The following is a 15,915-nucleotide window of genomic DNA, read 5'->3' on the forward strand; positions in this document are numbered from 1 at the left end:
ACTTTTGGGCATAAAACGATTCTTGAAATCCTGAAAATTGTTCATACAAAACTGACTCTTCATAATATACAATATATTATATTTCTACTGTTTGCCAGAATTTTTACTTAAATACTACACTCTTTGGGGGCCAAGCCAGACCACTATCAGTTTGGTTTCTGCGTACATATTTATTTTTCCTAATATCTTTATCTATCCCTTTTTAATTATAACTTTTTTGCTAAATATTTTTTTTTTATTTAAATCACCTGTGAAGACCAAATCTTTTGTTAGGATAGACAGATTTCCACATAGTAATTATTATGGGAATAAATGATGTTATGACATCAGGGGGCGGAATTTGTTTATGTGCTGCCAGGGAACTTTGTTCAGAATTTTCTACTGTACTTTATTTTCATTATGGAAGAAATCCTATACATGTGCAGATTATATTGTATTACCAGCAGGCTAGAGCGAAAACATTATTGCTCATTCACCTCCTTGACAACTTTACATCAGTGACATATCTGGCCAGGCCTACAAATCATGTGACTGTTCTCCAAGAGACGGAAGAAGAAGAAAAGCAACAAAGAGGAGTAAACTGAAGCTACATATTGTAGTGAGAAGTACTGGGCCTGGAAGTAACAAATCAGGAAGAATCATGAGCTTTATGCCAAGTCTCTCCCCTGGCACCTGGATACTGCTGGCTATCCTGTTACTGTTGTTTATACTGTGAGTAAAAATACACCTGATTGTCTATTGTACATTTACTTATACTATAGGTTTTTTTTAAATTCAATTCAATATAATATAGAAAAATTGAGCGTACTCAGTGGTTGATTCTTTTTAATGGTTAACTGAAAAGCTGATGACAAATAAGTTTTTCTGACTACTTGTGTTTTTTCATCAGGGAAGAGCACTATAATAGTCTGGGAAAACTTGGTATTTGTCATCCCTTTTTTAGGTAGCCATTAAAAGGTTTCAATCACTGGAGGACTCTCATTTTTTTCTATTTTCTGGCTAACAAAGTACAAATATATTTTTTACTGTAATTAAATTGTTTAATACAGAGACTCCCAAATGTGTTTAGTTCAATAGTTACAAGATAAAATGTGGCATGTAAAAAAAGAAAAGTCTATAATGAAGCTCTATGAATCAGTGTGAATATGGGCTACATTCACACATCCATGTGACATATCCTAGTCCTGTTCGTTTTTTTCTCGGACAGCGCACCGACCCATAGAGATTCATTGTTTAATAAACACATCAGTTTTAAAAGGAGATCCTTGTCTGCTGTCCATGAGACTCAGAGCATGTCCTATTCTGATCCATTTGGTGGATCAGACTCAACCATTAAAATCTATGGGTAGCCATATAAAAAAACTGAAGCAACTATGATGAGACCTGAGAAAAAAAATGGTCTGTTTCTCTTGGATGTCTGAATGCAGCCTTATTGTACTTACACAGATGATGTTTTGATGCAGTTTTTGAAGGTAAAGTCAGGAAGAGCCAGTATATAGAAGATATTTTGCTTTATCCTACTCATAATTGTCATAAAAAAGATAAAATGGATTGGCACTACTACTATAGCAGACTATTGGCATACAGGAGTTTAGTGATGATATACCTTCAGATGTTTAAATGCTGTTTAAATTCTGAGTCAGCCCTATATTATTCACCACTTTTGCTCAACAGGTTAAAGTCAATTCCAAAATAAAAATAATCAGAAAAAACTATGGCACGCACCCATGTAGCTTAAAATGGTCCTAATTGTATAACCAGATAGAGGATACAGAGCCAGGATGAAGCCTTCGCAGCGTTAAACCACCATCGCTTTGTATTTTTGTGTCCGGCTATACAATAAAGGACCAATTTAAGCCACAGGGTGAGTGCTAACGTTTTTTTCTGATTTTCGTATTCTACTCATAATTATGGCTTCAAAGTTATAATAAAATGCATGCAAAAGTTAGAATTGAAGGAACCCATAAAGATATGAGAAAACAATATACTGAAGTGGGCTTACTGGCATTATCTACCAATTACCGTAATTTAGTTTATCTGCCTATTAGGACTGCAATCTGAAGAAACTAAGATGTCTTCTGCTTGTTTTCCCCAGAGAGAAGTAGAGTGAGATGCCTAGTCTATGCTTTAAGAGCTCACTCATATAACTTGGACAAGAGCCATTTGATTTGTTATCAGATATCACTAAGACCAACTCGGCATGAAAAAAAAAGTCGCAGCATGCTGTGAATGGCTCCGCAAATCGGTTTACGCACACCCATTCAAGTCTATGGGTGCGCGTAAAACATCGTACTGCGCTCGGATGTTATCCAAGTGCAGTCCAATTTCCACAGACACAGACAATGTGTCACGACTCTTCTTGGATATCCTGGGCTCTTTCCTTGTCCCTAGCACTAGGGTCGCCCTAGCTATCCCTGCTCTCCGGATTACTTCTAAGAGTGAAGATGCCAGGATCACGTACCTTGCTGAGCTCCTGAATCCGCCCTTAATCTGTTTCCTCCCCTACCCAGGGAAGTGGGAAGTAGTAGTGTATGTGAGTACACAAACTAGAATAACAAGGGAATACGTGCAGAGACAAAAGAAAATGCCAATCACACAAATATGCACTCACTAACAACGGAACATCGGGGAGTGAAGAAAGGAAAAAACAAATAGGAGAGGATGAGGATTTGCACACAACCGAATAACCAAACAACAGTCTTTAGATAAACACTTCAATGAGATGTCTACATTTGGCATTACAGACATCTTCTTAGAGGCTGTCTCTAGGACCCAGGGGCTACCTCCCTCTGGCTAATTAACACCCTGCCTGGGTGTATAAATACCTGCTATATTTCAGAGGGAGGTGCCGGCGATATTTATTACTACCTGTGAAAGCTTTAGCAAGAGCACAACTTCGTCCTCTCTGGAGCTTGAGGACGTATGCGCATTTATCTGGAGTTCATCTAAAGCTAAGCAATTTCCCCCTGTTTGTCCACTCCTGTTGTTTATAGTGTTTAGTGGAGATTGACTAGTGCTCACTTCCTCCCTTCCCTAGCCTTAGCCATATGCCAGGGAAAGACAGGACGAGGCACGTGTGCGGCGATTGGTGAAGAGCCAATACAGGGACGTTAGGGGAGACAGGGTAACACTAGATCAACCTAGGAGGTCTCCACTTCCCCCCTTTCCCTAAAGTCTGGGCTCCCTTTCCCTCTTCCCTTTGTGTTGCACTAAGTCTTTCCCACACCTTGCGTGACATTATCGCCGGCCGAGCACATTTTGAAAAGGGAAAAAAAATAAAAAATGACATTTTGGTTTTTTATCCCTCTGTGTGTTTTTGTGCGTGGATTTTTTTTTTCCTTTCTTCCTTGGTATGGGGACTGTTGCAGAGCTTGCAGAGCATTTCCGCTGTCTGTCCCTGTAGGTGAATGACCTCCAGTGTGAGGTTCAGCAGCAACATCAGTGTCTACTGGTCGCTAATGTGGGGATCTCTGCAAGTAGGCCTACCCAGCCTGAACACAAGGTTGCCCTCCCGGAAAGGTTTTCAGGAGGTAGGGACAAGTTTTTTGTTTTCAAGGAGGCCTGAAAACTGTATTTTAAACATCATCCTTACTCCTCCGGAAATGAGGAGCAACGGGTTGGTATTGTGATCTCTCTACTGCAGGGAGATCCTCAGTCGTGGGCATTTTCTTTACCGCAGGACTCGGTTTGTCTCCAGTCTGTGGAGCAGTTTTTCGGTGCTCTGGCCCTATTCTATGATGACCCTTACTGAGTCGCCTTGGCTGAATCTAGGCTACGTCGCCTTCAGCAGGGAAATCGGTCAGTGGAGACGTACAGTTCGTAATTCCGTAGATGGGCAACGGATTCCAAATGGAATGACTCAGCCCTTAGAAGTCAATTTTGTGAGAGGCTTACTGAAAGGTTGAAAGATGCCTTGGCAGTATATGAAACTCCCTCAGTCCTTGGAGGCTGCCATGTCGTTGGCCATACGTCTTGATAGACGCCTTCGGGATAGACGGGTGAGACCACCTTCTCCGGGGCCTTCTTGTCGGGGTTGTGTACCTCTGCCGAGGGAGCGGTCTGGGGTTGAGCCAGTACTGGGGGAGGTGGAGGAACCCATGCACTTAGGGGGTGTCTCTACATCATACATCTCCCTGGAGATTCGCAGGAAAAAAGGCGTGGTTTTTTTGTGGGAAAAAGGGACATTTTGTTGGGACCTGTCCTGCAATTCCTAAACAAAATGATAATTGTGGCAAGTCTGGAGAAGGGACATATCAGACCCTCATTTTCACCCGTGGTGGCAGGGTTCTTTTTTGTGATGAAAAAAGATGGTGGTCTACGTCCCTGTTTAGATTTCCGGGAATTAAATCAAATTACCATCCATGAGCCATACCCTCTTCCTCTGATTTCTGATTTGTTCAGCCAGGTTGTAGGAGCTGAGGTATTCTCCAAGTTGGATTCAGGCTGTGTGCCCACGTAGCGTTTTTCAAGCGTTTATGCTGCGGAATTTCCGCAGCGGAAACGCTTGTGAAACGCTAGGTAATCCGCACCCCATGGTCCCCAAGGGGATTCCGCATGTTCTATGCACATGCTGCGGATTTTTCCGCAGCGTTTATGCTGCGTACAAAAATCCGCAGCATGTCATTTAATTTTGCGGAAGCGCAGCGGAACTCCCGCCATTGACTTGCATTGAGACGCACAGAAACCGCGACTGTACATTTTTACAAGCGGCTTCTATGCGTCTCTATGTGCGGATGGTACCCAGTTCTGGAGGAGAGGAGACTCTCATCCAGACCTGGGTACCATTGTACCTGTAAAAAAAGAATAAAATAACAAATAAAGTTTATACTCACCTTTCCGAAGGCTTCTCTCTGAATGCCAGCATCGCTTGAGGACCTGCGGTGACGTCACAGTCATGTGACCGCAGGCCCTTCACCGCTCTGTCTCGCGATTTGCCGGCAGCCGGGAACCAGCCAGGAAGCAGCGCTGCAGCCACGTCGGGGCCTCGGGGGTGAGTATAGCTTTATTTGTTTTAATTTTTACGGTTCACACTGTATAAATCCATGCTGTTTGCATGGATTTATACAGTGTGACCTAGTTGTCAAGCACTTTCCAAGTGATGCTATCGCCTGGAAAGCGCTTGTCAATCTGCATGAGGAAACGCATGTGAATCCGCATGTGGATCCGCATGTATTCTGCAGGAAAAAACGCATGCACAATCTGCATGCGTTTTTTCTGCCAGGGAGATGCAGAAATGCTGCAGAAATTTTCTGCTTCATTTCTGCATCGTGGGCACATAGACTTAAGGGGAGCCTACAATCTGGTTAGAATCAGAGAAGGGGACGAATGGAAAACAGCATTCAATACCCCGGAAGGACATATCAAGAGACTGGTTATGCCTTTTGGTTTGACCAATGCACCTGAGGTATTCCAGCATTTCATAAATGATATTTTCCATCATTTGGTGGGGAGGTTTGTGGTGGTCTATCAGGACGATATTTTGGTCTACTCACCTGATTTTGAGACTCATCAGGGGCATGTTAAGCAGGTGCTCCAGATATTAAGGGATAACAAACTTTATGCCAAACTGGAAAAATGTGTTTTCGCTGTTCAGGAGCTCCAGTTTTTGGGGTACTTTTTGTCATCTTCGGTGTTTCGGATAGATCCGGAGAAGATCCTTGCAGTCATTGATTGGGAACGTCCCGAGAAGCTGAAGGCTCTACAACGGTTTCTGGGCTTTACTAATTTTTACCAAAAATTCATCCAAAATTACTCTGTTATTGTAAAACCCCTTACTGACATGACTAAGAAGGAGTCTGATTTTTCCAAATGGTCGGATGCTTCCCTCCAGGCTTTTTCTTCCTTAAAGAATCATTTTGCCACTGCACCTATACTCAGTCAACCCAATGTTTCCCCACCCTTTATTGTGGAGGTTGATGCGTTGGATATCGGGGTTGGGGCTGTGTTGTCTCAGGGTCCGTCCCCTGGTAAATGGCGTCCATGCGCCTTCTTTCCTAAAAAATTGTCATCGGCTGAGAGAAATTATAACGTGGGTAATAGGGAACTTTTGGTGATCAAAATAGCGTTCGAGGAATGGCAACATTGGTTGGAGGGGGCTGTCCATCCTATTACTGTTATTACTGACCTTAAGAACCTGTCATATCTTCAGTCAGCTAAACGACTCAACCCTAGGCAAGCCAGATAGTCCCTGTTTTTTACTAGGTTCAATTTTGTTGTCGTTTTTCGTCCAGGGGTCAAAAATGTCAAGGCTGATGCTTTGTCCCGGAGCTTCCCTGGTGGTGGTGACCATGAGAACCCTTCCCCGAAATATCAGAAAGGGGTAGTCATTTCGGCACTGTATCCTGAACTGTAGTGTGAGGTGTTGGAGGCTCAGGAGGATGCCCCTGCCTCCTGCCGTTCAGGAAGGTTATTTGTACAATCTAATCTGTGCCGCAAAGTAATTAAGGAGCATCATAACTCTGTGCTTGCTGGGCATCCAGGTGGTAAGGCAACCGCAGACCTCCTCTCTCGTCGTTTTTGGTGGCCGGGGTTGCATCAGGATGTGATTGAACACATAGCTGCTTGTAGTATTTGCGCGCATTCTAAGGTTTCGCATACCCGTCCATCTGGTACTCTTCTTTCGCTACCTATCCCTTGTAGGCCATGGACACACTTGTCCATGGATTTTATTACTGACCTACCGACAGACAAAACGGTGGTTTTGGTGGTAGTAGAGAGGTTCAGTAAAATGGTTTACTTCGTCACATTACCTGCACTTCCAAATGTCAAGACACTTGCTCAGATGTTCATAAATGAGATTGTGAAGCTTCACGGGGTTCCCTCCGATGTGGTGTCAGATGGGGGGACCCAATTTGTTTCCAAGTTCTGGAAGGCATTCTGTTCTCGACTGGGGGTGCAGCTGTCCTTTTCCTCTGCCTTCCACCCTCAGTCGAATGGACAGACCGAGCGTGTCAGAGTTTGGAGAACTACCTCAGGTGTTTCGTCTCCGAAAATCAGGAGGATTGGGCATCCTTCTTACCGCTAGCAGAATTTGCCATTAATAATCATCATCAAGAATCCACTGGCAGGTCACCGTTCTTCGGTGCATACGGTTAGCACCCACAGTTTGGTACCTTTAGTGGGGGAGGAGCTTCAGGAGTTCCTGAGGAGGAACAGTTTGCATCGTCACTCTCCTCGTTATGGCAGGGTGTTCTGAGTAATTTAAAGATCATGGAAGACAGGTATAAACGTATGGCTGACAGAAAACACTTGCCAGGTCTGGACCTGAATGTGAATGACTTTGTGTGGTTGTCTACCAGGAATATAAGATTGAAAGTTCCTTCTTGGAAGATGGGACCTAGGTTTATTGGTCCCTATAAAATAACCGCCATCATTAACCCAGCATCGTTTCGTCTTGAACTTCCCCAGCCCCTTAAGGTTTACAACTTGTTCCACAGGTCCTTACTCAAAAAGTATGTGGAACCTCTTGAGCCCTCACCTCTGCCACCGCCCCCAGTAATGGTTGATGGTAATCCTTTCAGATTTCGAGGATTGTACATTCTCATCTCCAACGTCATTCTCTACAATACTTGGTGCACTGGAAAGGCTATGGTCCAGAGGAGAGGATGTGGGTTTCAGCGTCATAGGTGAACGCTCCCAGGTTGGTTCACTCATTCCACACCTCTTATCCTGAGAAACCCGGTCCTGAGTGTCCGGAGGCCACTCGTACAGGAGGGGGTACTGTCACGGGTGTGTCAGAGATGACAGTCGCCTTGCAGTTGGTTGCAGGAGATCTCTACGTTTGGCATTACAGATATCTTCTTAGAGGCTGTCTCTAGGACCCAGGGGCTACCTCCCTCTGGCTAATTAACACCTTGCCTGGGTGTATAAATACCTGCTGTGTTTCAGAGGGAGGTGCTGGCGATATTCATGACTACCTGTGAAAGCTTTAGCAAGAGCAGTACTTCGTCCTCTCTGGAGCTTGAGGACGTGTGCGCATTTGTCTGGAGTTCGTCAATTTAAGCAATTTCCCCCTGTTTGTCCACCCCTGTCGTCTATAGTGTTTAGTGGAGATCAACTAGTGCTCATTTCCTCCCTTCCCTAGCCTTAGCCATACGCCAGGGAAAGACAGGGCGAGACACGCGTGTGGCGATTGGTGAAGAGCCAATACAGGAGACAGGGTGACGCTAGATCAACCTAGAAGGTCTCCACTTCCCTTTCTGGGCTCCCTTTCCCTCTTCCCTTTGTGTTGCACTAAGTCTTTCCCACACCTTGCGTGACAACGCCTCCTCATACAACCAACTCCTCCAGCTCCAGAGCCAGACAGCTTGAAACTAACACTGGCATCCCTGATAGCCAGAGGTGAGTATATATAGGAGAGGGGAGTGACCAACAATGAACAGCTGAGACCATCATCGCTGGAAAGCTCTAGAAGCTCTCAACTGAACGGTTTAACCCCTGCACCGTTAGAAGAAGCCTGCACAGTTTAATATGATGGTGAGGTACTCCTAATCAGTCCAGGAGTACAGGAAATCAGACGCTGCTGTCTTCTGGCCCCTCTCTGTCACGGTAAACCATCTTCTATGCACCCGTGATACCGTGTTCTATGCACCCAAGTTCTTCTTCTATGCACCCGTGATATGATTCTCTCATGCAAGAGAATACTGATACTGATACTCGTCTCCAACTTTGATCAAAGTTTGAGCCGAATTTCATTGCCATAATCGATCCAATTCTCCTGGAAGAGTGAATCATCGCTTATGTGACCATAGCTTTATAGTGGAATTAGCATAGATAACTACTAACTAAAACACTGTTTGACTGACAGTTTTCCTGTGTGTATATCATAATCAAAGGATTTGATTGTGCATGTGTAAACAAAGCTTGACATAGTTATGAGGGAATCACATTCACCACCAGTTTGCCTTTGTATAACCTTCACTAACACCTTGCCAACATGCCATACAGTTCTCTGACTATGATGCAGGCTCAGGAGCTAAGCCTGCATCTTTCTCAGCAGATGATGGCTGTGATATTCAGCCATCATCTGCCTCCAATAACCGCTCGTAGACTGGAGTTCTACCCATGGCCATTAACCTGTTAAATGCTGCTGTCAATCTCAGACAGCAGCATCACCCCAGTGACATGATGGCAGGATGCTGATGAGTTGCCATGATGACTGGGGGTCTGCGGGAGACCCCCGTGTCTGTCATGACGGTTCTCCTGTGAACGCTAGTTTCTGGCAGGTGGACATAGAAGGCCATGATTTTTGTTATTGTAGATAAGCCAGGTAGGCTAGGGTTTAAATCCTAGCACTCTAGGGCCTGAATAAGTGAACCTGGTAGCTATGACTAGACTTAGGTCATATGTTCACTGTTGTCAGTTAGCTGAGGGAAGCTGTGCAGAGTGGGTTGTGTTGGAGCTGGAGGGAGACAAGCCATAATCTCTCTGAAAAGAGACTGCACTAGACCTTGTGCACCAAATTGTAAGTTTCACTAGTTGCTATGAACAATAGCTGTTTTGTGTGATCAAGCTGTGGCTGGCTCAGCCATGTCTGAATAGCCACGGTCTATATTGTTTAGTTGGTGCCTTGACAAGTCTAGGGATTTTGTGTTTATGGTTTTGTTTTCGGTTCTGAACAACCAGTGGAAATAAGCGCTATTCCCTGTGGCTTCGTATTCCTAGTGGCTACCCGAGAGAGTGAACCTCTACAATACATAAAGCAATACTATGGTATTGCAATGTATAGCACAAGCGGGTTCAAGTCTCCTAAGAAGAATACATGAATTGTGAAAAAAAATGTTTTAAAAAATCTGAAAAAAAAAAAATATATATATATATTCGATCCAAGGTTTTCTTAGCGCCCAGGTGTCCGCCAACTTCATGTTGGTGGGCAAGGTCTATCTCCGGCTTGCGATAAACCTGCGGCACCACCAATTGTTCTATGGGTTCACCCCATACTAGGTCGACTCGGTGCAGCAAGTCTTGGCTAACTTCAAAGTGAGGAAAGATTATATCTGCCCTAGGTTATTGGGGTTCCCCATCAACAATTACAATATTTTCCCTGGCCCGGGACAAAAGTAGGGTCTCGCAGTTGCGCCTTAGCAAAATTGTCACCAGAGACACTTAAGTCTGACAATTCGGGTCCTGGTAGCAAGTCCTCTATTTCCCCGGCCATCACTTCTCACCCTTCTCCACCGAAGTGGAGGTCACCAGTACAGCCAGCACTTCTTCCTCGGGGCCACAAGATTCTTGCACTACTTCTGAACAATGTGACGTGGTAGCCCATTCCAGGTTCACGAGGCTCCCTGAGTCTTTTAGGGCCACAGCCGGGATGCCCTCTAATTCAACTTGACATAAATGTTTATCACTGGGGGCTTCCATGGTGCCAGTCAGAGAGACCCTTTTAGCATGCAGGGACTTTTGGTGCCCAAAGTTTGTGTCCATGGGTTCAGCAAGGTGGGGGCAGTCGGCCCTTACATGGCCGGGCTTCTGGCAATTCCAGCAGACTATTAGGACCCGATCCCCTCTGGATACATCCTAAGCGGCCCTACTTCTGCCCAATGGGTCTCGGGTGGGGACTTACGGGACCTTCCCACCAGCCTCCCTGAGACCCTCACCTGAGTTCCTCGGTAGCCCCATACCGCTCTATAAGGTCCACCATCTGGAACGCATTAATAGGGGACGGCAGTCCAACCAAGTGCTGGAGGGCGTGGGGTAAGCCCCTCCAGAATATATCAGCCACTAAGCGGTCCACCATGGCAGTGGGAGACACTGCAACCACTTTTGTATCAGGTGCAGTAAATCATAACACTGGGATCTCGCTGATTTGGATTTATTAAACTCCCACTGATACACTCGCTGGGGCCGAATCAACACATTTACGCCAAGTCGTGCCAGGATCTCACCTTTGATGATTGCATAGTCCACCGCTTGCTCAACCGGTAAGACTTAATATGCCTTCTGGGATCCTGATGTCAGAAACAGAGCAAAGACTTCCGTTCATTGATCTCAGGGTAGACCCTCCCTGTTGGCCTCTCTCTCAAACATGTTCAGGTAGGTCTCGATTTCATCTGGTGATTCCATCTTGGGAACTGCCGCACAGACCGCTTTCCGGGCATCGTGGACCACCTGCGAGCTCCTGCTGTCTGTAGCACCATTATGTGCTGTACCAGCAGCTGGTTGGTTTCCTGTTGTTGTTGGTTAAATATTTGGTGCTGCAGGGTGGCTTCCATGAGCGCTTTCACCACCGCATCCATCTCTGCAGAAATCTCCTTCTGGGTTTGTAACAATCCTTTTACCCAGGACATACACTGGCAGCCAGCTAAAAGCAAAAAAATGTGCAGTTTCAGCACCGGCCTCACTATGTGTGCCTGCTTCAAGCCACCAATTGTGCGGATTCGCTCTGGTTGGCAATGGCAAGGACACAGTAAAAAGGCACATCCAGGAGGTTGAGTCCAAGCTCAGTGTTTTATTCACACTGACAGCAGAAAAAAACACAGTCTTAAATCAGATGGGAAAACAAAGTAGAAGCCTAGCTTGTTAAACAATGTAGATTGGGGCCCGGACGTACCGGTCCGTTCAGGTCTGATGTTGCCACAAAACATCTCTCAGCTTTCTCCCAACCAAAAACACACACCCACTGAGGAGTTATGGCTGTCTATTTATGCTGTCCTAAGTGCTTCAGCTGAGCAATCTGGGCATTGCCCAAAAAACCCAGAATAATAGGTAAGGTCCAGGCCAGGGCTTGACCTCCTTCCCTGCTGTTTACCAGTATGAGAGCCACTTCCTAGAAGGAATATATGTCCCATCCAGTACCACACCCCTCATTGCGTCACAAGTACAAGTGACAAATAGCGATATTCATCCCTGACGTCCTATATTTTAAATGTCAGACCCAAAGATAGTGTTTGAAACGAATACAACTTAACTATAATGGCAGCCTTTTGGTTTCAATTAAGGTGTCCAGCATTTGGTGGATACTTTAATGGAAATGAAACAGAGCTCATTATATATAAAGGGATACATATGATGTTTTTTGCGTCCGCCATGCGACAAATGCAGCTTACACAAAACTGATGGTGGTTCATGTTCTAATGGTGGTTCTGGTGATGTATTCCAGTTCTGGTGACATAACCATGTAGTGCTGGTTGTTCTTGTTCTGTATTCATGTACTTCTAATGACTCTGCTGATGTATTCATGTAGTGATGATGATTTTGGTGATTATCCATCATCAGTACATGAATACAAAGCCAAAATCATCATCAGTACATAAATATAACACTAGAGTCATCAATAACACATGAATGTTGCACCAGAACGATCATCAGTGAATAAATATGTCACCAGAACCACCATCAGCACATAAATATGGCACCAGAACCTCCATAAGTGTATGAGTGAATCACTGGAAGGACTATCGGTACATAAATATGTCACCAAAACCACCATCAGTACATTAATGCATCACGAGATCCACCTTCAGTATATGAATACATAACCAGACCCACCATCAGTACATAAATATACCACCAGAACTACCATAAATACATGAACACATTACAGAACCACCATACGTGCATGAATATGTCACAAAAGCCATCATCAGTTCATGAATGCATCACAAGAACCACCATCAGTACATGAATACGTCACCAGAACTGCCATCAGTACATGAATACATCACCAGAACAACCATCAGTACAAAAATTAATCACCAGAACCACCAACAGTACATGAGTACATCACCAGTACCACCTTCAGTAGATGAATACATCACCATAAGTACTTGAATACAAGAACTAAGCTTAGTACAGCTTAGTACAGCAATCAGTTTTCATGTCAAGTCAGCCCCATTTACAATTGTATCACATGAACCAATAATAGTATGTCCTTAACAATAATAAGGACATGCTTGGAGTTGTTGTTACAAGCCATCATCAGACTGTGGACCATACAGGAACCACATTATTGATGAGATGTAGTCAGTATCACAAATAAACATTTACATCCAGGTACCTTATAGGTACCATCTTATAGGTACCATATCTCTTTCTTTCATTTCCTTCTTGTCTTGATGCAATGATGACTTTTCACAGCCACAACTATTCTCTGCAGACTTCTCTCTTCTCTGGTCTTCTGCATCATATCCCAGCACAGGCCCCTTAAAAATAAGTGTCATTAAAATGCCATCTGCATAAAAATATCTGTCCATATTATGGCCTAAATAAGCCAACTATGGTATTTGGCCTCCACATTGTCTGCCTTAATGAACTATAACCACCACACTGACTGCCTTAATGAGCTATAATCACTACACTCTCTGCCATTATGAGCTATGACCGCTATACTATCTGCCCTTATGAACCACGGCTTACACCATGGCTGTCCCCTCTTTAGTTTTCCCTTACATTCTTGATATCTCCTTCTCCACACTGTCCCCCCACCATGCTAACCTCTCTCCATATTTTGTTCTCATTTCACACTGCCTTTTCTCCATATCCGTTTTGTACCCTTTCTTCACACTATGTCCTCATACGGCCCACCATGCTGCTCTCTCCAAATTGTACCCCCTCCTCACACTGTCCCCCTACACAGTATGATGGTCACCACAGCAACCCATACAGTATGATATCTACAACAGCCCTCCATTATATACATTGTGTTCTGAATTATTAGGCCAGTTGTATTTTAGAGGATTATTTTTATTATTGATAAACAACTATGTTCTCAATCAACCCAAAAGACTCATAAATATCCAAGCTTAATATTTTTGGAAGTTGGAGTGGTTTTTTTTAGATTTGGCTATCTTAGGAGGATATCTGTTTGTGCAGGTAACTATCACTGTCCCGAATTATTAGGCAACTTAATAAAAAACAAATATAATCCCATCTCACTTGATTATTTTCACCAGGTAAACTAATATCAGTGCACAAAATTTAGAAATAAACATTTCTGACATGCAAAAACAAAAACCAAATTAAATTAGTGATCAATATAGCCACCTTTCTTTATGATGACACTCAACAGCCTTCCATCCATAGATTCTGTCAGTTGCTTGATCTGTTTTCGATCAACATTGCGTGCAGCTGCCACCACAGCCTCCCAAACAATGTTCCGAGAGGTGTACTGTTTTCCCTCCCTGTAGATCTCACATTTTATGATGGACCATAGGTTCTCTATGGGGTTCAGATCAGGTGATCAAGGGGTCCATGTCATTATTTTTTCTTCTTTTAGACCTTTACTGGCCAGCCACGTTGTGGAGTAGTTGGATGCATGTGATGGCGCATTGTCCTGCATGAAAATCATGTTTTTCTTGAACGATACTGACTTCTTCCTGTATCACTGCTTGAAGAAGTTGTCTTCCAGAAACTGGCAGTAGGTCTGGGAGTTGAGCTTCACTTCATCCTCAACCCGAAAAGGTCCCACAAGTTCATCTTTGATGATACCAGCTCATACCAGTACCCCACCTCCACCTTGCTGGCTTCTGAGTTGGAGTGGAGCTCTCTGCCCTTTACTGATCCAGCCTCTGGCCCATCACGAGTCACTCTCATTTCATCAGTCCATAAAACCTTTGAGAAATCAGTCTTAAGATATTTCTTGAACCATTCTTGAAGTTTTATCTTATGTTTCTTGTTCAAAGGTGTTTGTTTTTCAGCCTTCCTTACCTTGGCCATGTTCCTGAGTATTGCACACCTTGTGCTTTTTGATACTCCAGTAACGTTGGAGCTCTGAAATATGGCAAAACTGGTGGCGAATGGCATCTTGGCTGCTTCACGCTTGATTTTCCTCAATTCATGGGCAGTTATTTTGTGCCTTTTTTTGGCCAACACGCTTCTTGCGACCTTGTTGGCTATTTTCCATGAAACGCTTGATTGTTCGGTGATCACGCTTCAAAAGTTTGGAAATTTCAAGACTGCTGCATCCCTCTGCAAGACATCTCACAATTTTGGACTTTTCAGAGCCCGTCAAAACTCTCTTCTGACCCATTTTGCCAAAGGAAAGGAAATTGCCTAATAATTAAGCACACCTTATATAGGGTGTTGATGTCATTAGTCAACACCCCTCCTCATTACAGAGATGCACATCACCAGATTTAGTTAATTGGTAGTTGGCTCTCAAGCCTATGCAGCTTGGAGTAGGACAACATGTATAAAAAGTATCATGTGATCAAAATACTCAGTTGCCTAATAATTCTGAACACAGTGTAGTATGGTCACCACTAACCCCCATGTGATGTCTCCTACAGTTAATCATTTGTAGTCCCCCACAGCCCCTCATTTGTTGTCCCCCACAGCCTCTTATTTGGTGTCCTTCCCCCAGAGCCCTCATATGGTGTCCTCTTCAGGGCCTCAAGTGATGTCCCCAGGGGTGGATTAAGAGTAGCAAGGGCCTCGGGCAGTTTAGAAGGCGCGCCCCCCCCCCCCCCACACACACACCTGATGTATCACGTGACATGTCACATGATCCCCTGTGATAGATCATGTGATAGTTCACGTGAAATTAATTTGGCACAATATTAATTATAATAATTTTTTTTAGGCTGTGTGCCCACTACGCGTTTTTTAAGCGTTTCCGCAGCGGCAATTCCGCTGCAGAAACGCTTAAAAAACGCTTGGTAGAAGGTCTGCCATGTTTCCCAATGATAATCCGCATGTGCTGTGCACATGCTGCGGAAATTTCCGCTGCGGATTATCATTGCGGAAAAATCCGCAGCACTAACAATTATTTTGCAGAAGCGCGGCGCTTTCGCCGCCATTGACTTGCATTGGAACACATGGAATCCGCATCACTGCATCTGTACATGCAGAATCCATGCGTTTCAATGTGCGGATGGTACCCGGGTTTGGAGAAGAGGAGACTCTCCTCTGGACCCTGGTACCATAGAACCTGTAAAAAAAGAATAAAATAAAAAATAAATATTATACTTACCTTCT

The 15,915-nt window shown here is 44.2% G+C and overlaps 1 protein-coding gene across 2 annotated transcripts in view; it reads left to right on the plus strand.

The window, feature by feature from the left end:
- The first annotated feature begins 370 nt into the window (after positions 1 to 370).
- LOC141259517 (cytochrome P450 3A9-like) overlaps positions 371 to 15,915 on the plus strand; it is a 97,231-nt gene continuing 81,686 nt past the window's right edge. The window contains exon 1 of one of the 2 annotated variants that reach the window (XM_073675643.1): positions 371 to 711. In XM_073675643.1, the coding sequence (XP_073531744.1) occupies positions 641 to 711 (71 nt within the window). In that variant the 5' untranslated portion in view covers positions 371 to 640. The remainder of the gene's footprint in view (positions 712 to 15,915) is intronic. The other variant, XM_073675644.1, reaches the window with a different exon arrangement.

This window comes from Phyllobates terribilis, unplaced genomic scaffold (genome assembly GCF_046119375.1).
Source record: "Phyllobates terribilis strain yellow unplaced genomic scaffold, ASM4611937v1 Scaffold_3__8_contigs__length_932513732, whole genome shotgun sequence".
In the NCBI taxonomy this organism is placed as follows: Eukaryota; Metazoa; Chordata; class Amphibia; order Anura; family Dendrobatidae; genus Phyllobates; species Phyllobates terribilis.